We start from the raw sequence: 24,012 nt of genomic DNA on the forward strand, positions 1-24,012 counted from the left end.
TGCACGCAGGTTATAATACACTCTGGGATGCTGTCATTAATCGACGACAGAAGCGCGTTGATGTTCAAGGTGTGCAGGTGGGAAAGTCCCACAGTATCACAGCGCAGACAGGAGAGAGTTGGCAGCAGGCTTGACTCCCCGTATCGAGACACCCCCACTGGCTCGCCATCACACACACATACACACACACACAGGCTGAGATCACAGGCTGAGCTTTTCATGCTTCAACACAGATCTTCCCCCAACCGTGGAGGAAACTGTGCACAGATACATGAGATAAGACCTCTTGAAAATAAATCAAGAATTCAGCTGCTGTAAAATACTTTTGGTTAGTTCTTAAATGATGGGACAGTAAAACAATCCTTCTATTAAACATTTTAACACAAACAAATAGAAATTGTCTGAAAAAAAGAGATTAACTAAAAATGTCTTGGCCACCTTGACTTCCATCATAAGATGTTTCAACAGGTCTACTGACCTAAAACCGTCAGCAGAGGTTACTTCATCCTTATCGCTCTGACCTCCACTTTTATACAGCTGCTAATGTTGCTGGGCCCGAGTTAAAGGTCACATTTTATTTGGCCCCGATCGCGTCGTTGCGCAGCCTCGACATTCAAACGATTGAGGAGGGAGGCTTTGAAGTTTTTATGCCCGCACCAGGTCTACGACTCGTCCCTCGGCATAAGTGTGTCCATAAAGAAAGACAACATTGGTCTCGTAAGCAGGTTTATATGTTTAAACTCTGAAAGACAAAAGCAACCAGTAAAGTGTCCACTTGTTTTAAAAATAAATATCGCTCTGTTGAAAGTAAAAATGTGCCTTTTTTTAAAGGAAATTTGGTAATAACTGGTCACATATCTTCATCTCTGACAAAAAAAAAAGCATTTTGATCACATTTTGAGCAATTTATTGTTTGTATCATCAGTTTTTTGACTTCAGATTCCTCCTGTAACACATGTAACAGTAGTTTGGTTGGAATTAATACGTCAACATTACAAGGATTTAAAAAGAGTTGATTCACAGTTGTCATATTGTGATTAAATGCATTTCAGATGTGGGGATCTTTTCCAAATTTTGCCAATATTTGTTGTCATATTACAGGTTATCACTAGCGAAGCTTGTTTTTCAGAATAAAAGACATAATAGTACAGTGTGTCAGTCTTTATATAATCGATACAGTTTCTAGTGGTTTCTCTATATTGCATGTATATAACTGTAAAAATATATTCTCAAATAAATAAATATATAACATAAATATATGTATCTAAAATGAATAAATAAATTGTTACATATTTTTTCTCTTTTCAAACAGGTCTACACACAGGTAAGAAATAAAAACAGAATTCCTTCAAAGTCCTTCTGAACAAACTACAGCTCTCTGACACCAAATTAAAAGTACCATTCATGATTCCCTCGGGCTCCACGTCAGCTGACCAGAGGAGATGCTCCCCGACCATCCAGCACCGCTTCCCATCCCTCTCCTATTCCATGCAGGTACTTTTTAGGGTCGTCTATCCTCTAAAACAAACGACCCCCTCATGCCGAGTGTGCAGACATTCTCGCCTGTCTTCCTGGCTGCTGAGAGATGGCCCGTGCATTCCTACAAGAGGCCCCCGGACTGTACCTTTATCCCTGCTGCTCGGGCTGATGTCCACCAGCCTGCACCGGCCACATCATCCCCATGCCTGCGTCCCTCTTCTCTTCTCTTCTCTTCTCTGCTCCCTGCCTGCCAGGGCTTTAGCAGCTATTCCTGAACTGGACCAGGGCTCCGGGTCTCAGCTGTGTCCCAGGATATCCCTGTACAGTTCTGGCACACGGTCAGGGTCCACAGGCCTGGGCAAGAAGTGTGTAAATTTCTGGTGCCGCCTGGATTTAGTCCCATCCCTTGGTGTCCCGTCTTTATTTAATGCCACAAAGTAACGCGTCCCTTTGTCTCCGTGTTTGTAGAGGTTGGACGAGTACGTGTTGTACCAGTTCTCCTCAAACTGCTCCCTGAAGACACATTCGGCCGTGAGCTTCTCCTGAAAACAACAGGGCACAACATAAGACAAGTCCTGGCTGATTACACATTTCATTACTTCTCTAAATGTATCTTCCTGTAAATCAAATTCTCCAAATATGTGAAAAGAAAAAGGCTGCATGCGCATCACCACAGGGATTTAGGCAGCATGAATAAGCGGAGGTGTACTTACAGAGCCATACAGCTCTCCTTTGTCGTTCATCCCCAGGTAGAGTCCACTGTCCACCCCTCTAATGCTTATCAACCCAACAGCAAGGCTTATGAACTCCAAAATACCTGGAGAAGAATAACACAGTTGTTCAGTTCAGACTTTGACAGAGATGAAAGAATAATATTATAGACGCTCAAAAGTTCAAATTCAACTCAACATTACATCGTAATAACAGGATTATATCATAAGATGGGTTTTTTTAATCATTATTTCCTTGTTGCTCATTACTCTAATAATTTGGCCACTTTCTTATATCTTTTGCTACCAAAACAAATTGAATTTTATTTACCAAATCGACTGTGGTCCTTCCTCGTGCCTTGCACAGTGCCGTCCGGAAGTATTTCCAGGTGAAATCCAGTTCTGCAGTACAGCTGTCTCCTCCTGAGGATCCCTTTGAGGTGCGTTAAATCCGCCGTGGTGCTCCGGGAGAGCCTGTCCCCGGGTATGAGGTGCTCGCCCAGCAGCGTCGGACTGTCCCCAAAAGGGGTCAGCAGGAAATGGGACCCGACCTGTGCGACACCATCGATGCCGTGCAAGACGCCTCCAACTTCCCCCAGAGTGGCAGCAGCAGCAGCAGCAGCCATCGCGTCAAAGCTCAGCGGGTAAAGTTCAGTGAGGAGGTCCGGAGGGAGCGCTCTTGCGTAGTAAGCCTACCTGGTTGCCACCGTCACTTACTGCATGTTTACGTCCACCTCCTCCGTTACTTAGCACATGCACTGATTCCTCCCCCCTCCTCACATGAAACACTCAGTAAACCTCCGCAGCTGCCCGCACCGATTTCTCCTTCTGTCGCTGCTCAGACAGCCCTCATGGTGCATACCTGTCCACAGCGGATGGTGATGCCTCAGTGGAGCCGGGCAGGATTGAGGAGTGAGGGCTGGATAAACGCTGCAGTGCAGGTAGAGGAGCTCCTGGAAGGTTTTCCGCTCAAAGTGGCAGGGGTGGTGAGGCAGGTGCAAAACCACAGGACTAGTAATGGGCGGGGCTGTCACAGTTGAGACGTGCCCTGGCAGATAGATTTTTCCTTCTCCCAAGGCATAAAATAAGAGACAGACAGAGAGAGAGAGAGAGAGAGAGAGAGAGAGAGAGAGAGAGAGAGAGAGTTGATGGTGGGCTTAAACTGAGCACTTACACACTTTAAATTCAAATTAAATATGTAAACACGAAACATTTGACACTTTAAAAAGAGACGAGACGTATTTAAGCGTTGTGTTTCCACGTTTGTGCAAAGATTTGAACATTTCCTTCACTCTCACCAAATCACGCCTTAAAATCCCCAAGCGACCTGAAATACCCACGGCATTTCTCGCGAGCTCGGAGCAGCAGGGCTCGAGCTGCTCTGCCCTGTGTGTGCGCGCGCGTCTCTGTGTGTGTGTGTGTGTGTTGGTGGTTACGACACCTTAGTGTAAACAGCCATGGCTGCCCTGCGCAGGCTTACACATTCACTCAGCTCCAAAGCAGCGACGTTTACGCCGCGGGAACAACGGAGCGGCTCGACGGCGACAAAGGTGCTGAAGGTGGTCGCAGCCGGAGCCTGCGTCACCGTCGCGGCCGGAGCTGCTTATTACGGCTCGGGCTCCGGGCTGAAGAGCCGCTTCGAGGCTCGGCTCCGTCATCTGCCGCTGCCGTCAGTTTCTGCCAGCGATAAGGTACAGTGGACATCTGTGAAGCTGACATCACTCAGCTCACACACGGTCACACAGAAAAAAGACACCAGCAGCCGGTCAACACGCTCCAGTTTACGTGAACACTGACCGAAGCTGCACTTCCAACACAATTAGCTGACGTCATATAGTGCACGTGAAAGTACAATAAGGTAAATGTGTCGTCACCACGAGGAGCTGTCCTCGACCTTTGGTGCTGAAGTGGCAAAACGGTCAGAGGAAGTTCACAGAGCACGTGACCTAGACTAATTGCTATCATAGCTGAAGGTTTTGCTGATTTTTCTGCACATATGAAGCATAAGTAATGTTCACCTCAAGAAAGCTAGGAGAAAATAGATATATTTATTCAATAATTATACTGTATTTACATATTTTAGGTGTTCAACAAAGTAACAAGAACACCTGGCTGTGTAATGTAATGTACTATACAATAGATTAGCAACAATTCATAGCTTTGGGAGGTTTGGAGTATGTTTTTTCTTTTTTCTTTTCTTCAAACCGCATCAGACATTTTTTAAATCAAATCATGGTGACGTTAGTGATGCCAGATTTAAGATGTTCCTATTATTAAAGCCACCCTAGGTAGCTACAGGGGTGGACAAAATATGGCAACGAAACATCTAGGATTGACATCATAATATTGTAAGTATAACTCCAACAAATTACTTTTTGATAGTGAGCAATATATTGATTATTTATTTGAAGAATTGATTAATTGTTTAGTCCAGAGAACATCCAAAACTAGTGACATCACGACTTCCGAGAGCTCAGTGACTTCTTCATTTGCTCGTTTTGTTCAAATAACAGTCACACACCAAGAGATATTCAACTTATGGAGATATGTAACAGCAAATCCTCACATTTGAGAAACATAAACCAGTTGACAGTGTATCCGATCTATTTTAGAGCTGAAACGATGAGCTGATTAGTCTGTTTCATTCTACAAAAAAGATAAATAATGTTTAAGAGTCAAAGCTTCAGCAATACTTGTGGAATAAAAAACTACTTTGTTGTGAGACCTTTGAGAGGTTTTGTGACTAAAAGTCATAAAAATAGTAATTTGTTCGATCCCTGGACACCAGAGAACACTGACGTATTTTCTTGAAAAATGCTTCCCCCCCGTTATTTAAAGTGCTGTGTCTATTGAAATTAAAATAAAAAAAACATTATTTATCCCCAAGGGGCAATTTCCAAAGGCAGACATAATAAAAGGAGGAAAATACACACAGTACATGTAAGACAATATGTAATGGACAAACAGTAATACATATGACAATATATGACAAACAGTATGATTGATACATTAATTGTTTAATCATTTCAGCAACAATTATTGGCTTTAAACAGGTTTTTTGCAGCATTATTGTATTTTTTTGCATTATGTCTGATGTTCAAGTTATTTTGTCCACCCACTGTACATTGAGCGTTTGGCCCTGTTAGCCTACATACCAACACTTCTACAGTAAGTCTCTTTAGCTCAGACGTGCTGACATTGTTGACACCATTCTCACAGATCACAGGGGATGTAAACAAACATGTAAACCATGTAAACCAGGTCTAGTTTGCACTTGTAGCTACAGAAGATTCCTTGTTTCTAATCTAAGGGAACCTTGACTGGTGTCCACAGGCAGCAAGAATCCAGGGACACAGGAAACTGGACACTGGGACTTGGCGGAGGGGCTGACATTTGATGAGAGGTGGGGGTGGTTGGAGGGGGTTTAATGGTTAAGCAGAGGGGGGCACACATTCCCTGGGTGTTTGCTCTGTGCCCAGTGGACCTGGCACGGTGCCACCTGACAGAGAGATCCACTCTGTCTTCACCAGTCCAGCCTTCTGATCTGGCTGGGTTTGAACAGTTGTAGGGACATTATCTGGTGCTCGGGGATGAAAAGTAGGGCTGACATAACATGCGCCCCATTACTGAATTAAAGCTCGGGCCTCTTTGTTGTTCCCTGTGAGCGAGGCTTTTCGTGACAAGAAAAGCTTCAGTGGATTTCATAAAAAGCATCTTTCAGACAGTATTATCACTATTTAGATGAGTTGCAGTATTTCATGATGGTGTGTGTGTGTGTGTGTGTGTGTGTGTGTGTGTGTGTGTGTGTGTGTGTGTGTGTGTGTGTTTACAGGCGAGGAGCTATGGTCTGGATGATGGAGATGTGTACATGTCATCCTATGAAAACAGATTTCGCCTGTTCAGTTCAGTGGAGTGCGACGGCCAGCTCTACATGACGCCACTCAACTTCATCGAGTCCATCACTTTGAATGAACCCAAGAGTGAGTGTACTCCTATTACTCAGCTTTTTCCCACAATACTAAAACTCACAATCAATCAGCTAGTCCACTGACAATAAATTCATTAACACAAATTTTTTGACACCGTCTTAAATGTGAGGATTACTCCTTTTCCATCGGTCATCAGCGCAAGTTCAATGTTTTTGGTGTTTTGGATGTCACCATGGGATTTGTGAGTGTGAGCGATCAAACAATTAATCCTGGAAATAATCAGTAGATTGATTTGTGAAAGTAATCATTAGTTGCAGCCCTTCTGATGTTAAGCCCATTTTTGGCCAAATGGTTCCAGGAACTTTGAAGCCACGAGAACTAAACTCAGGAAGTAAACGAGGAACCAAAGTCCAGTGTCTGAATTCCTGCTTGATTTCCACACATCTGACTAACGTTAAAGATTAGACAGATTAGAACAACATTGGATTAGATCTTTTGTGTCACAATATTCATACAAGAGAAAACATCAATGCATTGTTTCTGAGTTCGAATGTAATGAATGGATTCAGTGGATACATGCAGAGCTGGTTTCTGTCTCCAAAGTGGACAAACTGCTGAGTGTTTTGCCATCATTCATTTATTTAGTGCATAACTGCATTGAATCAAACATAAAATATGTTTTGAGAATTTGGGGGCCAGGTTGACGCCTTGAGCTCTTTCTCATGTTCCTCGGGCCATTCCTGAGGAGTTTTTGCAGTGGCAGGGTGCATTGTCCTTCTGCAGGGGACACTGCCATGAGTAGTTGTACTTGGTCTGCAATGATGTCAAGTGGCATCTACATGAATGCCAGAACCCAAGACTTCCAATGAAAACGTTGTTACGAAATGATCGCTGTTATTCACTTCAGCTGTTAGTCCCTTTGATGTTGTGGTTGATTGGTGTAATATCTGTACAGCAGTTGCAGAAGCCTGGACTTGATGTGTTTGATCAGTGAGCGACATTCAGCCCTGTAAACTCGTAAACCCGTCAGGAAATACTGTCTCCAGAGAAATTACTTTTAGGGGAGGTCAGGAACTATATGAGAGGAACCATATTTAATTCAGTTTCAATTGTTGAAGCACAAGTTGTTGAGTTCTTAAGAAGGTTCCTGGGTTCCTATAAAAGTTCCTGCATGGGACCAGAGGACACAATTTCTGAAGTGTTTTCAAGACTTCAGTTTCCCTTTGACTGTCTATAAATGAGTGCTAAAATGAGTTTAAAATCTTTGCTATCAATAATTTTTTTAAAGAAGGTGGCCTCTGACTCTGTAATGCTACACTGCCTTTCTAATCTTTGTAGCTCTTTGGAGATATCAGCCACATTTGCCATCAGCCAGTTGCTTAATTACACTTCCGTCAAGTGATCAGATAAACCCCCTGCTCCTTCATCCTCAATACCATGAGATTGAAAAACAACCCATTGTTGTTGTTTTGTCCTGGATCTTGTAGCTGAAGGCCCGTGAAGTGTCATCGGACAATAAGTTGTGGCTTGAAGAGCCTCAGTCATAACACCTGCATAAAGATAGACATCTTTACCAGCAACCCCACTTTTATGGCTCATTTATGTGGCAACAACCTCGCAGAGAGCCAGAGAGACCAAACAACTTAGCATGGATGTCATAAATGTAATGATAAGACATTCTGATTCTGATTTTAGGTGTGTGGCCTGCTGTAATCTTTTAGATATGTCTTCACTGGCAGCTAATGAAAAAGGAAAATAAGGAGCACTAATGTGTCAGCATACCGTGCGTCATTGTTCTCTGGTGGCTAATGGCTTGAGTAATCATGGTGTTTTAAGGCCATATAATAGCTGTAAAAATGGATGTGTTTTTCTCATTCTTATAGACGTTTAGGAAAGCCTTGGACGTGCCCACTTATGGTTCAATTTTAGAGACATTAAGCAGAGGACGGTGGGGTTTAGAAGTGAACCATTTGAGTCAAAAGTTAAAGTGCTGTCACTTAAATAATTCATATCACATCCATAAGCGTTTGCAGGTTATGAAACATTAATAGAAAGCATCAAATACATGAACATTGAGGACGATATCCTCCTTTTATCTCCGCATGCTCACTCAGACACCTCACTGTGGACGAGAGCAGGCCATCACAAGGCAATCATAATCCCAGCTTTAGACACAGGCTTTAAAATGTGTCGCTGGAGGGTTATTGTCACTGTTATCGATGTGATTTTTTTTTACAACGCGTCCACCTTATCTTCTGCTTTATTGACCAATGGAATGTGTTCATGGAGATAAACAGCTTGTGTTTCTGTCCACGTATAAACACCAGTTTTCACTTTTGTTTCCTGGTTCTGTATTCCTAACACAGAATTCACCTTTTAAATGTATTATTGTGAGTCAGATGTCATTTATCATCCGCTAACTGTTAACCTTGTTTTGTTTAGGTAGGAGAACAAGGAAGTCCCTCACCACAAAGGTGAGCAGAATCTACTCTTCATCCTGTAAAACCTCCAACAAACACTGCATTACGTCGTGATTAACTGGGAATTAGAAATAAGTGAGTGATTTTCTTCTATTCTCGCAGGATTTAGACAAGATGCTGGCTGATACCCCGCCTGTTTGGAAAGGATCATCTAATCTGTTTAGAAATCTTCGTGAACGAGGTGAAGTAACCCGCCACATAAATCCACTGAATTTAAAGTAATTCCCCTTTATGCTTTTATTTTTTTAAAGGCCTCTATGTCTCGTTCACAGTGTGCTCTGTTGTGCATGTCGACCTCATATAATCCAGTGAGTGTGTTGTAAATACTATCTTATCTCTCCATCAGTCTGGCAACATGTTGTAGATTTATTCTCAAGTAACCTCTGCAGGAGGGAATGCTCCATTGATAATACACGTAATTGTCTTCCCTGCTTTCTCTGCTAAAAATGCCCAAAGTTTCCTGGAAAGAAGTATATAATTTGGTACTAATTATAGGGAGCGGAGGAATTTACTTGAAAGCAAAGCTCATTTTAAGCCAAAGCTCGACCGATACTGGATTTTTGGGGCCCATGCCAATACAAATATCAGGAGGTGGAAAATGTTGATATTGATGTATTGGCTGACATACACACATTTTGGAGTGATGCCTCAAATGTAGTTATCAAACACTTGAGAAGTATTTGTAACAGAGGCAGGATATTTTACAGTGTTACAATAATCTTTTCATCTAAAATGACACGAACATGACATGAAAGAGTAAACTTAAGATTAATTTGATAATTATAAATTATCCCAAGAATCTGTTTCTGCATTATAAAAAAAGAGTTTTCATATTGCTCGGGAAACGATACCAATACCAATATATAAATCATGAAAACATCATGAAACAAGACTTATTCATTTGTTTTTGGAAACTTTATTGCCCATATATGTGGAACGGTGTGCTTGTTTGTAGACAAATTTCACAATTTTGCATGTTTACCTGAGCTGACTCTAGGGTTCATTCTCAATTAATTGGAATTAATTAATTTAAAGTGTATTTTTTCAGAAAACTTCTCAGAGACTGAAAATTGCTCAAAACTTTTGGACGCTCAAAATAAAGGCTAATAATGTGTTTAATGGTGTTCCTGTTAACATCCAGCCACTAAATGTAGCACTCCATGTTCCCCCTTCAACCGGTCTTGTTTGAATCATCTGCCCACTCAAGTGGTTGTCAGATTGTTGCACTACCTAACGTTGCTAACATTAGATAGTTCACCCATTTTTATGTTTTTTGACACTTGATGCTGACGAAACACAGATACCACGTGATACCCAGTGTCATACTATTGGTTGACAAACCTTGTTAGAAGCTGGAGCCACCTGTCCGAATTCTTACACAGAGATAAACAAAACAATCATTTTGGACCCGACAGTTTATTTTAGATTATTAATTCATAATCATAATAATGTTTTTCATGAAAAGATATACTTTTGTTCTGCACCTTTCTACAAGCTCTGTAGATGTATTATTTTTCAAAATTGATGACCTTTAAGGGAGTTCATGAAATACCTCTCATTCTTCATTCTTCACCTGCAAACCTCAAAGGAACAGTTCACCCAAAAATCAAAAGTGCATATATTTCCTCTACAAATACATCACAGATTATTTTGGTGTGACTTGAAGAGTTTTGGAGATATTTGCCGAAGAGATGTCTGCCTTCTCTCCAGTATAATGGACCTAGTTGGCACTCGGATAGCACACTGTTGCTAAAGCACACATCTGAAAAATGAACAGCAATGTCTCTTTGCAGAAATCATAGGTGCACACTTCCTTCTAGGCAGGTGTACTTCTGGTAAAAAGATGGTTTTTTTCTGGTGCTTTGAGCACCACAAGCCAGTGCCACCTAGCTCCATTATATTCATGAGGTGGCAGACATCTCTACAACTGCAACTCAAACCCTGTAGTGGATAAATAGCAACAGAGGTAAGAAGAAAAATGTGTGTTTTTGATCTGGGGGTGAACTGTCCCTTTAATTCAAACTAAAGTTGCATGAATAAAATGAAGTTGTCAGCGTGAGTGAAGATTTTTAAATTTTCCCACCTGGGCCTGCACACTCCCGCTCCGTAGGTCATACGAGCCAGTGGAGCATCAGATCTCACTGTTCTGCTCTCTCCTCTGTTGCTTTAGCTAAGTGCCAATGCCGGGATTTGGGGCTTTTAATCCTCCTGTTAAACGTTGCGGCTTTGTCAGGAAAAAAAGGACTGGATTGATCTGTGAACAAAGCGCTGCTTTAGAGAATGAGGGAGCTGTTTGAACCCAGCTATGTTGAGACATGTCCCACTGGCCACCCCCCTGATCACCACGGACATTATGAAGCCTAAGAATGGCATTGGATTACATCTCCGGGACTGCCACTCTGTATGAAGTGTTTCTGTGGAATTCTTTGTATTGTCTAACAACATCTACTTGAGCTCTGAGGCTCAGAGGGAGGAGGGAGGGGGGGCGGCTCCCTCCAGGACTGAAGGTGTGTGGTATTGGTGAAACATGGCTGGAATCTTAAAAGTTTTTTTTCTCTCTTCAACCCATTTAAGCTTTAAAGGCTTTGAAGCTGGAGATCTGCTGTCATTATAGGGCCGTACCTGCCAAACAGAGAGAGCTGGGGTGAGAGGATGGAGCACTTCGCGTGGGGATTTTTTGATGAACTTAGTCGAATGGCACGCATTGCTAATTCTCTTTTCACCCCTCAGTCTGTACATGTGTTTCACTGACTTTTACATCTTGTTAGCAGCAGAGTTTAAGCCTCTAGGGCAAATGTAGAAGTAAAAATGACATCTCTGTGTGCTAGTTTTTTCCCTCTCTCTGGAAATATCTCCCTGCAGCAAACCCTCTACCTGAATTCTTTTCCCATAACACCACGAGCACTCACCCAGAACTATCTGCGCTCGATTCTCTATCTTCCCGAGCAAACAAAAGCTTGGGAATGCTTTCAGAGTCAGAGGGGAGAAGCCTCCCGAGTCGACTGAGATGTCTCCTGACACTTACTCTTCCCTTCTCCGTGTCACACAACAAAGGGAGCTGAAGGACGCGACACAAAACCTGAATCGGCCATTCTCAATCAGTGACAGATCACTTGAGAATGTATTACACCTTGTTACCCAAACACGATCAGAAGCCGTGGGCCTTAAATTTGTTTGGGTTTGTGTCCAGATAGGTCAGCTCAGTTGTAAAGCCTGTGTTTGTGTGAGGGGAACACCAAGCATGAAGGAAAAGGCACCTTTTAAGATGTTATCAGTGAGCGCGAGAAGATTACTCTTGTCTGAAGGCGTGCACTGTTTCTTCGGATGGCTTATTCATCTCGGGCGGATGACTTTGAACATCTGTAAACATCTTGAGCTAACTGGTTAATGCTGTTTGATGCTGTTCTGTGTGGAAAAGGGAACATTTAGGTTTTTGTTTCCCAGCTTGACAAATCTTTCTCTTTTTTTCCCAGGTGTCATCAGTTACACAGAGTACCTCTTCCTGCTCTGCATTTTAACAAGTCAGTATTTATTTTAAGCAAAATTATCTTTAAAATGATTTCGAGTTTAAAAGGTGTCTCATGTGATTCTTGTTTTGTTTGATTTCAGAGCCCCATGCAGGCTTCAGGATCGCTTTCAACATGTTTGATGCAGATGGGAATGAAATGGTGGACAAAAGGGAGTTCTTGGTGGTAAGAGCCCCTTCTTGATATTCAGGTATTGTTAAATGCATTTGATCGGTTACATTCTGCATAATAACTTATCATCTTCTCACCAGCTGGAAGAAATTTTCCGTAAGAAAAAGGACAGAAAGGAAGTTGCTGAAGACGTGCAAAGATTTGACCAGCAGGTATGATTTGCTTTCAATTGCTTTTTAACAGTTATTAAAGCTGCTGTGATCAGTTTTTTTTATACTAACAATGTAACAAATGACTATGCATAAAGGTGTTGCTGGTGATTATTAACCCAGTCTTTGCAGTTCCCCTCATCTTTTTGTTTTTTAGCCATTGTTTTGGTCTATTGTGTGCAAATTCCAGTTTCAACCTTGGGGGTGTTTGTAAATCCAATCTAATGCTCTCCACTGAAATGAGAAAGTGGCTGTTCAAAGTACCAATACCTCTACAGTCTACAGTCCTCAGTTGCTACGTTTAGCCAGGACTGCAAAATAATTAGCTTTAGGTTTGTCGCTATGAATGACACCTTTTACATTACACACAGTCCTTTAATCCATTGTTAATTTAGAATAATATATCAATGCAGCTTGATATTGACCTGAATCTTACATTTGAATCAATAGCCCTTTTCACACAGAGACTCCGCATTATCTCTGCAGCAGAGGTTCGCCAAATCTCCGCCGTTGTTTGTTCACACTGAACCAAGCAGCTCCGGTGTAAAGCCGCACCAGTGTGTCAATTCATACAACAAGCCAGCGCTGCGGATCCAAAAGAGGCGTGACGGTATACGTCATGATGATGACGTCAGTGTGTTTTTTCAACGTGTTTCCCCTGGTGTCCACCTGTTAATCTAAACATGTACCCGCTGACTGTTTATATGCGGTATTTTTTTCCTCATGTAAGTTGCCAAAGACACTACCAGTTACCACATTACTGTTGTTTGGTCCTGTAATGTTGCTTTGCGGGTCCTTTCTTTTATTTGATGAGTGAAGGATCTGTTTAGCTGTCAGACTGTGAACACCATCAGACCGACATGCCCCCGCTCCGCGGCTCCGGCTATCCATTCACACAGACGCCAGCTCGCCTCTGCTGCGACTCTGATACTACCTCCGGAGGCGGATCAGAACTGCAGCGAAACTGTTCCCCCTCTCCGCATCTGAAACTTTCACACAGAGGACGATTCGGAAAATCGGCGCATGATTCCCGCACTCAAAGGGCAGTGTGAATGGGGCTAGTGTCTTACATGACATGACATTACACTTGCAGAGTTCCTAGATAGAAGACAGGCTGCACAGAGGTTAATGTGGTCATACAGGGTAAAACATGCCTGAGGCTTTCATCTCTTTAGGGCCATCTTAAGCTGCATGCAGGTGGATGTAAACAGGGAGAGCTGAATGGAACGATAAGAGCAACTCTTTGAGGTCTTATCGCACAAACACAACATGGAGGAGCTTACTCTGCCAGGACAAACGTTAGCATCTCTGGACGGTCTTGCATTAATCTGAAGCCCGTATGAGCTTCAAAAAGATCATTAGAATGGGTACTCTAGATTTGAAAATATAATGATGCTTTGCAAGAAGACAGAGCTGAAGATGAAGACAGCTACAACTTCAATCGACAGCTTAAAAACTCATTTCCATCCATCTTCCTGCTCTAAAATACTTTGTGAATTATAAATGAGTCTCCTCTTTCTGATCTCTCTTTGCGTTTCAGAGCCTGCAGCTGTACGGTCATCACAAATCCCAGCCGCACACTGTATGTATTGTTCTCTCTCCCTGAAGGAAAAATGAACTGTTCTGCTTGTTGCTTGTATTTTTGGCATGCGCTCTCCCTAACCTGACAATGTTTTTGCATAGTGAGTTAGCACAGAAAACACACATGTATCTCAGGGGCTGACACCACCCGTATTTGTGTCTGTTAACACCAGATAACCTCATTCACACTCACTGGAATTGAAACAGACCACTGTGCGCTTCAACATTATCTGACATATTGTCTTTGTGTGTGTGTGTGGTAGTATAGGGGGTGCACCGCAGATGATTTATGTTCTCGCCTTTTGTCAGCGTCGGGCAAGAGATTCCACTTCAAAAAGCTCTTACCTGAAGACTGACAACAACTTGCCCAGACCCCCATGTTTTATTTTTACAGTTTCTTGAGGAGTGGTATTTTGGTTCAGGTTACCTTTTGTGATGGGTTTGACCATGAAGATGCCAGTCAGAGAGGAGAAGCAGCACTGTGAGAAAACATTTAACACACACACATATAGAAGAGCCTCCAGCTAACAGAGGGACAGACCCATCTTTTCAGAGCACTGTTTGAAGACTTTCCCTTGAGGTGTGTCTGTTTTGTTTTGATTCCTCCTGACTTACTGTAGGTAACTTTCCAGCAAAAAAGTTCAAAAGTCAAATCTTTTCAAAAACACATAACAGGCATGTCTTCAGTGCTGCGGTTGGGCTTTCCCCAGCAAATTCTAATTACAAGTGTATCAGGATCTTTTCATGGGATGAGATGGGAACAGCGCGGCGCATTAAAGAGTTGTTCCGTAATTAGCTGTGGGATCATGTCATAAATCTCTCTCTCTGGTGAAAAGCGACGAGGTGCAGAGGAAGAGCTGTTTTATCAGCTGTCTCACGTTCCCCCTCAAGCGAAATGAAAAAAAAAAAAGTAAGATAAATAAATATTATGAAATGGAACAAGCCATTCCTAAGAATGCGTGTCGTCGTCTACTTGCTGTTTCTGGTTGGTCACATGAGAAACATCTTGACTGAAAGAACAGATTTAGAGCGAGACGCACCAACATGGTTTATAACTGCGAGTTAGAAATCCAAGTGTTTCCTTACTACTCGATTTCCTGTGATCTTTTTATTGCACATGGCCCCAATTACAAGAAAATTGTTGTTGACAGTTGTGTTTCAGTGCAGCTGTAGTTATAGTAGTCCCACGCAGCTGGGAGACTGCAGGGAGCAGCGTAAACTGTAATAACAATAATGATTGGTTAATCCAAGATCAGGAGCGTGACCTCATTGAGAAAAATAGCAGAGTGGCTTCTTTACTCGGAAACCCTGAGCAGGAAATGTGTTGAGGTTTTGTGCATTTTAGCTTATTGATCAAATCTGCACCATCATCTTTTATATTTAGACTTACAATCTCAGACTAAATTGTTCCAGAAAAAGTTTCCCAACAGTAGAGAGGTGTCTGATAACCTGCATTTACCTCACTGAGTAGCATCAAATGATGATGGCCTGGGTGGGATCAGTCACATAGTTAACCTGGCATGAATCACCCTTTAGCTCTCACGCCCTGCATGCTTTGTCCATGTGCTAGCTGTGTTGGCTCGGTGTCCTGCCAAGAGGCTGCATGCATCGCTGCAGAGCAGGCTCACGTCAGGGCTGATGGGCCCCTCAGATACACCGCTGTCAGCTCCCGTCTGAATGTCTGTCCCTCCCGTCTGACTTTTTGTCTCCTGCTACATTTGTCTGACTCTTCTTTCCTCAGTGTGCATTGTCCATCTTTGTCCGTCTTCCTTTTTCCTAATCTCAGTAACATGTGTGAGATGTATTTTCTAACAGCTGTGCTCCAACTGCTGCTACAGGTTCTTAAAAAAGGCAGTCAGCATGTGGAGGCCCGGGGCATGTGGGATGTTCTGAGACGTGGCACAAGTCAAGTTCTGTTTTCTGATCTCACTGAGGTAGCCAGATATTTCTTCATCACTTTAGTTACTCAGTAATGATAAGCACCAGGTTATGATTGTCCTTAACTGATTTGTTTCTTATAAAAACTCCTGTAGGTTCCCTGTTAGTGAGCACTGGGGAGCAAGTTATAGATGTACTCACAAAGAGCTCCTCTATTTTTTCCTCTGTAGCATGTTTAATGAATCTGTTGCATGGCACGTCTTCGTATCGAGCAGAAATGAGAAATGCTGGTTTGGTTTCAGGCACAGTGAAAAATTAAGCATTAACTCTGAGTAACTATTCAATAGTAGAATCTGGGTATGGCCATTAACTAACATCTCTACTTTCAGCATGTTGAATCAAAGTCATTGTTAATGTTTACCAGGTGTTACCATGATACGCTTGTATGTAACAAAACAGCTCTGCTCACAGACTGCTCAAACTGAAGACTTTACTCAATATTTGACTGAATCATTTCTGTGATTAACTCAATTTATTTGACTATATCGAACATATTGCATCTGAGGTGGATATTTAAAGCTATGAGGTGTCATAATGCACTCACTTTTTTCCCTCTCTGATAGCAAGTGGTTGAGAAAACAGAGACAACACTTCTGGTGCATTTCTTTGGGAAAAAAGGCAAAGCTGAGTTGAAATTTGAAGATTTTTACAAGTGAGTTGAAACACCTTTTTCTCTGCTCTGTGATAAATCATGGTGTCCCTGAGAAAATCATTATCTCACACTGTAATAAGGTCGTTAATCATTTTCATACCACGCTGAACCTCTTACCGCTCAACCTTTAGTGGTTTTGTTTGTGCCTACGTTAAGTGTTCCTTTGTGCATGCGAGTTTCTGGTGGTGGTGGTGGCGTTTCCTGTCAGCAGCTGCCGTCTGTCTCGCTTCTCCAGGTTCATGGACAACCTGCAGACAGAGCTGCTTGAGATAGAGTTCCTCTCCTACTCCAAAGGCCTGCCCACCATCAGTGAGGAAGACTTTGCTCAGATCCTCCTCCGCTACACCAACGTGGACGACGTCAGCGGGTATTTGGAAAATGTCCGCCACAGCATGCCGGACGAAAAGGTTCGCCTTTTTTTTCTCTCTTCAGATTCACTCTGTTATCACTTGTTACCTCTGACAGCTGTAATTTCTCATCTCAAAGTACACGGGGTAGATGCAATAACAGTAACAGCTTACATAATGATGTAATCCAATATAACATCAACAACTGGAGCCTCAAAAAATGCAGGAGACCTTGATGAACTTCTTTCTTCAGCATTAGAAGATTCACAAATCTTGTCGAAATAATTGAAGGTCCAGTGTGTAGGATTAAGGAGGATCTATTAGCAGAAATGTAATATAATATTTATATACTAAAACTAAGAATCAATTTTAAAAGGAGCAGAAGGAGCGGGCCCTATTCTGTGGGGTTGAATGTTGCACCACCATGTTTCTACAGTAGCCCAGAACAGACAAACCAAACACTGGCTCTAAGAGAGGGCTTTTCACGTGTTTTGCATGTTAAGTGGCCATCGTAGAGGAGGGTGAGGCGAGGGGTATTTGGTTGGTTGCAATGTAAAATCTCACCACTAGATGCCACAAATTTCTACACACTAGAACTTTAATTGGACATTTTTTCCGGGGATTTAAGGGCAACAGTCCAACATTTGGGGAAATAAGCTTTTTTTGAATTAAAAAAAAAAGGCAAATTGACATTTTTATATTTTGTTTTTTGTACAGCTAAAGCAAACAAAGAAAAATACTGTATAATGTGTAATTATGGTGTAAAGGTGCTCCCAGAGAGATACTTACTTTGGAGAGAGTAAGGCTAGCTCTGTCCCCCTGTTTTCAGTCTTTATGCTAAGATAAGCTAACAGCCTGCTGGTTATCATATTTAGTTCACAGACATGAGTGAGTGAGGAAGTCTTCTCAGGAAGACACTGTGATCTGACTTAAAATGGAGCAAACCAATTACCTCAAAATTACCAAGTAAAGTAGACTAATGTTTTTAAGTTGTCAAAACTTTTTAGCTCATAATAGTCTACTTTGCGTGGTAATTCTGAGGTAATCGGTTTCCTGACTTTTTAAAATTAATGAACAAAGCTCATAATCTGAACATGAACTGCAGCAGATTTTACAGATGTTTAAATATCGGGATAACAGCACTTGTTTACAGTTGTTTCAATTGTTTTGTGTGAGTATGGGAGTATTTCAGTCGTCTGTTTATTTGAATACCGCTCTCTGAATTAGCTGCTGAGTGAGGCATCCTCATTTTAGCTTTAATGTGTTTTTCCTCTTGGCTCACTGACCCGCTCCTCAGCCGCCTCGAGTAGCCTGTTGCTAGATCTCCATTATTATCAAGTGGGTCTCCTCGTTGGGCTAAGAGATATTTTATGGCCCTCACCTTGTTAAAACAGCAAAGCGTCACAGATTAGTCATTACTCCATTTGTTCGGCTGTGTGCGTTGCCTGTTTGGTGGGGCCCTGGGCGAGAGAAGCAGCTAGTAGCTGCGAGATGGTTGAGTGGACATCAATAGGCTCAGTGTTTGAGTCATCAGCCAAGCCTGAGATGTTTGGGGATTCATCACTTTTGTTGTTTTTGTTTATTCAAGTATCAGGTTAATCTGCCATAGAAAAGTCTGCAAACGGGCTGACCTCTCACCAAAAAGCTACAGTCCTCCCCCCGCCGCTGACAGCTCAGCGTGTCCATACTGCGCGGGGAAAATCCAGCAGTGTATACTTTGTGTGTTTGGGTGTGTTATCTATCTGATGGCTTCAAGGTCCCACACACACTAAAGGATTCCCCCCAGGATGAAAGACACATAATGTGTTGTGTGAACTGTAGCGCTATCCTCTGCTGTGTTGACACATGCAGCAGTTTGCTTTATGTGGCACTTCATAATTTCTCAAGCTTTATGTTTCAGAAATAAAGTCATCGTTTTATTGTCTCTTTGCAGGGAATCACCTTTGAGGAGTTCAGGTCCTTCTTCCAGTTTCTTAACAACCTGGAGGATTTCACCATCGCCATGCAAATGTACAACTTCGCCAACCGCTCCATTGGTCAAGGTAAAGCCTCAGTTTGTAGTCACACACATAATAGTTGTATAACACTCTAACTGGAGTCACTGGATAGTTTAGTTTTACTGTTTTTCCTTCTCATAATGTGACAAATTAGTTAAATGCATGGATATCTATGAGAGTAGGAGCTCCAACACAAACTTCTGGATTACACAAAAATTCATGAATGGATGTCTACCAAACTTGTATGGAGGATAAGTCTCGGCCCAGAATAAGAACTATTAACTTTTGGTGCCGATCCAGATAAAGGGAAGGATCCATTTTTCTCACTTTCTTCAACATTGTGAGATAGGAAGTTTGTTAAAAAAGGGAATAATGCACGGATCTTGATGAAAAAAACAGGCCAATTTAGGTGGCTGGTATCTATGAGTGAGTACAAAAAAGGACTGTTGGGCGTTGGTGGAGGTTTGTGCTATACTGAGTGCCATTCTAGTTATAAAGCCCTTATTTTTATTACAATACATATGTATAAAAAATAACAGAAAAAGGAGATGACTTGCTGCTCTATGCAACACAATGCAGACACAAATTGTATGCTGGAAAACAGGGAAAAGAGAACCCCAAAAACCAGAGGCAATCTGATGGGGATAAAAAAATACGTTTGTCACTCTCCAAACACTGATATCACTTTGATTTTAGTCTTATTTCAAGCTGAATTGTTAAAGGTAGTTGGATGCTGCTCCCCTCTTAACATGAGTTGTTGTTTACTTCTCACCTGATCACCTGTTTGTCTTCGCTCTCAGAGGAGTTTACCCGCGCTGTCTACGTGGCCACGGGCATCAAGCTGACCCGCCACCTGGTCAACACAGTCTTCAAGATCTTCGACGAAGATCGTGATGATAAACTCAGCCACAAGGAGTTCATCGGCGTCATGAAGGACCGGCTGCACCGCGCCGATGGGGTGAGACAGCAGCATATAAACGCCATCTGTTTCTGTTTGATGTCACTGAAGGTGACAGAATAAATGTGCTCACCCGGCCTTCTCTCCTCCTCCCTCGTCAGTGTGGGAGGGCAGCAGAAAGAGCTCAAAGATGGACACATGGATGCAAAGTCAAGTCAGTTTAGCAGGTTAAAGAAAAAAGGCAAATATGGGTCGGTGCTGAGCACAGAAATACATGTTTGTTTTCAGAACAGGGTACTTTAACACAATTAAGCCCACTTACGCAGCTATTAGCATCACAAACACCACCTTTCCTGTTTAATTACAACTTTGAGTCAGCCCTAATTATGTCACTTTTTTCTTTAGGTAGTGGTGTACTTAAATACCTCCATACCATAATGTCTAAATTACACTGCTGCCACTTTTTATTACTGAAACACATCTCACCACTGAGCTGGCGATTAGTGAGTTTTGTGAAATTATACTGCCATCTAGAGGGAGCTCATGAAACTGGTCTTCTCATAGTATTTCCCTCTGTCTCTTACCCACACACACCTATTTCTGCACTCACAGGGCGTCAGAGGGGAGGAGAAGTTCACCTCTTTTAAGTCCTGCATGAAGAAGGAGCTCTCAAGCAAATAGGTAAATTATTTTCTCACACTGTCAACATTAAGAATAAAGACATACTAACAATGTTTAATATGAGGTTAAAAATGCAACATTACTTTTAAAAAACTGTTCCCTAACAGAGTTTCCAGGCGCTGTATCCCAGTGCACAGTCAGTCTGTTCAGATGTGTTTTGAGGCCCACACTCTGCTCGCCCCGAGCATTGAGTTACACTGTAATATTAACGCCTGATCAACTGCCACCAGATACCAGCTTAAGTCTGCATACATGAGCAGTGAGCAGTGCAGTTTAAAGCCGTATAAATGTTTCAAAGGAAATGCACCTCATGGGAGAGGGCTTGATAATCTTCCCTGATAAATCTTTGGAAAGGACTCGATATGGATGTTTTTGAAAACAGTGCTGCTACATGAAAATATATATTTATTTATATTTATATTTTGAGAATTTCAAGAGAAAAGTGGCCTCTGTTTAGCCTCATTATTGTGAGATTTTGATCAGAATGTGAGAGCAGTAAACAGTTAATATTTCATTTTAAGTGCAGCATTTGTATTTATCAACAAACATGTAACCTTGACAGCAGCTAAAGGAACATTTTGCTTTCCTGGCAAAGTTGCATGATCCTCATATCTGTCTGTTGAGTCTTCAACCAGCAGCTGATTAGTTTAGCTTAGCACAAAGACTAGAAACAACAGGAAACAGCCAGCCCAGCTCTACCCAGTGCTAACAAAATCTTTCTTTTAAAACTTTGAGTAAGAAACAGACATTTGTCAAAATATTTTTGCCTCTCACAATTTCTCAGTCTGTTACTCTGTCACTATTTGTGAGAATTACAGCTGGTTGCTGCGTGTCGCCTGTACACTGAAAATCCACAGCTGTAGTAAATATGCTGAGGACCATATATTTTTCTGCATACTTGCAGAACTACTGCAGCTCTCGCACTCCATGGCTGTTTGATTAAGAGTTTCTGTTTCTCTGTAGTCTGATGTACTCTTTTTGCTCAGTATCTTAATTCTGCTATGTAATATAAAAGAAAGAACAGGGTGCAGTTTAAAGTAAGAACAATTCACATAATTCATCCTGTCTGCCTTCATAAGACAGCAGTGTCACACGTATTTATCATTGTCTCTCTGTTTTGTGTCCAGGTGAAAAGCCCATCATCGGTGCATGTCTCAGAAACTGGACAAGCCGTGCCTCCTCTGTGTTTTCTACCAGGACAGGCGGGTTAACGCATGTCGTGGCATCTTATTGCACTTTGTTAGAAGTTTTTAAAATAAACAGGATGTGGCGCAAACAGGAAGTGGTCAGCTGAGTGGGAAGCTGTCAAACAAACAAGAATGACCCTTGTGAGATCTAAACAGGAAAATCCACTGAACTCAGCGTTTCAGGATTCTGAATTGGACTCAATAACATGTCTTACTGCCTTTGAACTATTAATTGATTCACGTACTTGTAAATATATTTATCCCTTTACGATTGTTGTTAACACTGATTTTATTTATTTATCTAAAAGTCCAACATTGTCTTATTGCTGCTTTGCTTTGTTCAGGCTGATTCTCCTTTTTGTCCCGCATGGCTGCATTGCACACATACTTTGTCCTTCTGTCGGCTCTGCAGCCCCCTGCACGGATCAGCTTAGGACAGCACCTCCCCTCCTCCCTATCCACCTCCCCCTCCCTCCCCCTTCTCCTCTCTCCCAAAGCGCTGCAGCTAAAAACCCTCCAGGATCCCCCAGAGGCAGAAGGCCTGAAGCAAACCCAGTCTGTGGCTTTTTCACTGTTTAACTACGGGCAGCTAACAGCGTTAATCATTTCTTGGCTAGTAAAGACTAGTTCTGTTTTCATGCCACTGGCAGCAGAGACCTCTTTATAAATAAATATGCAGAATACTGAAGCCATATGTTTGTTCCACTCTGGGGACACTCAGCTGAAATAAGTGTTGGTTTTAAAGGAGCAATTTATAAAAATGACCCTCCCTTTAGGCTCTGTAAGGAAGAGTTTACACTTCTTTATCTTCTTTATAGAAATCCTCTCTTAAACTCTTGTTCACTCTTACTGAGTGATGCTGTTGTTTTCTGGTGTAATGTTTGCTCTGGGTGGGGTGTTTTACATGTTACATGCTTTACCAGAATAATGGGTTTGTATTTTAGGCCACTTACTGTTTATTTTGGGTGTTTGGATTAGTTAGTCTACCTCTTGAAGAGTTTTGGAAACTTCTCTCCATATGTGCTTCTTTTAAATCAGGCCTTGACTGTTACGCTGACATTCGAGTGTACATGCATTGATAAAGACATGGTACAATAAATATAACATAAAATATTTGGGTTCTTGTTTATTTTGTCCTCTCTCGCACACAGGCCAACATGTCTTGCTTTGTAGCAGTTATGATCACACGCCTCAGACAAACCTTTTCTTTGTGTCTACACTGGACTGATGGTGGGAGCACAGAAGAATAAATTAGCTGTTTTATTTCTCAACCCAAAGGCAAATCATTAACCGTATTAATCATCAGGAACCCAAGGCTGTGTGGGTGTACAAGACTTTAATCAGGGACATTTTTTTAATCTTTAAATGATTAATTCAGCAGGGTAATATTTTGCAGTCTCGCAGTCTAATCCTGCACTTCTTGATGTGAGATCAAGGAGATCAAGGACTCGGTAAAAGATCCCGGAAATGTGGGGAAAAGTGGAAGTTACAGCTGTTTTTAATGATAGAATTTTCTGATCTTTACCTGTTTTTGTGTGAAAGAAATAATTGAATGGCTGCACTTGTTTGCCCATCATATCCATGCAATGGTAAGTACCAGTAGTTTCCACCACTAGGAACAATCCTCTGAAGGGGAGTCTGAAGGGATGCATTTCCATAAAGTTCGGGGACTTAACAAGAGACAGATTAAAGAAAGAATGATCAAAAGTGATGCTGCAGAGGCGGTGATACCCTGACTTCTTTGTCCCTTTTAGAGGTGAAAGTCAAAACACACAGGATCCTACAATTGCCACAATGCAATTCGATGGCATCTTTTATTAGTCCCCCCTCGGCTGGTAAATGGCCACATCTTTCAGATTCCATACGACAAGTTTGTGAAGCAGGCTCAAGGGGTATTTTCTCAGACTTTAAAAGGGGCTCTTCAGAGCCACAGGAGACATCATACAGCTGTTTTCACAGGCTGAGTAGTACTCCTCTGATAAGTGAATCAATCCTCGTATGTAAAATCAGTGAAAGGGAGCTCAGGGTCAGTTGTAACATTTTCAAAATGGCCCCAAATATCTATAAAGGCCAACACAGTGCTCGTATTTGCATATATTACAGCTAGACACGCCATATGTTGTTGTAAATAGAAAATATGTATCCAGTGAAATGTACAAAAGTGCATTTACTCAAGAACTGTACTTAAAGCGACTTTAGATAGCAATCTGTAGAAATGTACATGTATTAATCATGTGACGGCCTCAGGGTTGGTCCTGCTCTGTCCTCTGTTGGCTGTGTCTTTCC

At 42.0% G+C, this 24,012-nt stretch overlaps 2 protein-coding genes across 3 annotated transcripts; one reads left to right on the forward strand and one right to left on the reverse strand.

Moving 5' to 3' along the window:
- Window positions 1-907: 907 nt before the first annotated feature.
- On the reverse strand, window positions 908-3,699 carry fgf20b (fibroblast growth factor 20b). The gene is made up of 3 exons (XM_073487041.1): window positions 2,521-3,699; window positions 2,193-2,296; window positions 908-2,021 (listed from the first exon to the last, which is right to left on the reverse strand). The coding sequence occupies exons 1-3, from the start codon at window positions 2,813-2,815 to the stop codon at window positions 1,776-1,778; spliced, it is 645 nt and encodes a 214-aa protein (XP_073343142.1). The 5' UTR covers window positions 2,816-3,699; the 3' UTR covers window positions 908-1,775.
- Window positions 3,627-22,839, forward strand: micu3b (mitochondrial calcium uptake family, member 3b). 2 transcript variants are annotated; one of them, XM_073487039.1, is made up of 15 exons: window positions 3,627-3,880; window positions 6,022-6,169; window positions 8,561-8,592; window positions 8,701-8,779; window positions 12,072-12,119; window positions 12,208-12,290; window positions 12,377-12,448; window positions 13,986-14,027; window positions 15,865-15,960; window positions 16,528-16,616; window positions 16,852-17,023; window positions 18,897-19,005; window positions 19,761-19,918; window positions 20,471-20,539; window positions 21,667-22,839. In XM_073487039.1, exons 1-14 carry the CDS (start codon window positions 3,647-3,649, stop codon window positions 20,537-20,539), a joined length of 1,431 nt encoding a protein of 476 aa, XP_073343140.1. In that variant the 5' UTR covers window positions 3,627-3,646; the 3' UTR covers window positions 21,667-22,839. The 2 variants fall into 2 exon arrangements, with proteins under 2 accessions (XP_073343140.1, XP_073343141.1); XM_073487040.1 differs by lacking the exon at window positions 15,865-15,960.
- The last annotated feature ends 1,173 nt before the right edge of the window (window positions 22,840-24,012 follow it).

Source organism: Pagrus major, chromosome 18 (assembly GCF_040436345.1).
Source record: "Pagrus major chromosome 18, Pma_NU_1.0".
Taxonomy (NCBI): domain Eukaryota; kingdom Metazoa; phylum Chordata; class Actinopteri; order Spariformes; family Sparidae; genus Pagrus; species Pagrus major.

Excerpts from the sequence above, each read along its gene's own strand:
- fgf20b (XM_073487041.1), bottom strand. The coding sequence starts at position 2,815 with ATGGCTGCTGCTGCTGCTGCTGCCACTCTGGGGGAAGTTGGAGGCGTC. Across the intron at positions 2,297-2,520 it reads GAAGGACCACAGTCGATTTG|GTATTTTGGAGTTCATAAGC; the intron begins GTAAATAAAATT and ends ATTCTTCTCCAG. Across the intron at positions 2,022-2,192 it reads AAGGAGAGCTGTATGGCTCT|GAGAAGCTCACGGCCGAATG; the intron begins GTAAGTACACCT and ends TGTTGTTTTCAG.
- micu3b (XM_073487039.1), top strand. The coding sequence starts at position 3,647 with ATGGCTGCCCTGCGCAGGCTTACACATTCACTCAGCTCCAAAGCAGCG. Across the intron at positions 6,170-8,560 it reads CACTTTGAATGAACCCAAGA|GTAGGAGAACAAGGAAGTCC; the intron begins GTGAGTGTACTC and ends TGTTTTGTTTAG. Across the intron at positions 16,617-16,851 it reads AAATTTGAAGATTTTTACAA|GTTCATGGACAACCTGCAGA; the intron begins GTGAGTTGAAAC and ends TCGCTTCTCCAG.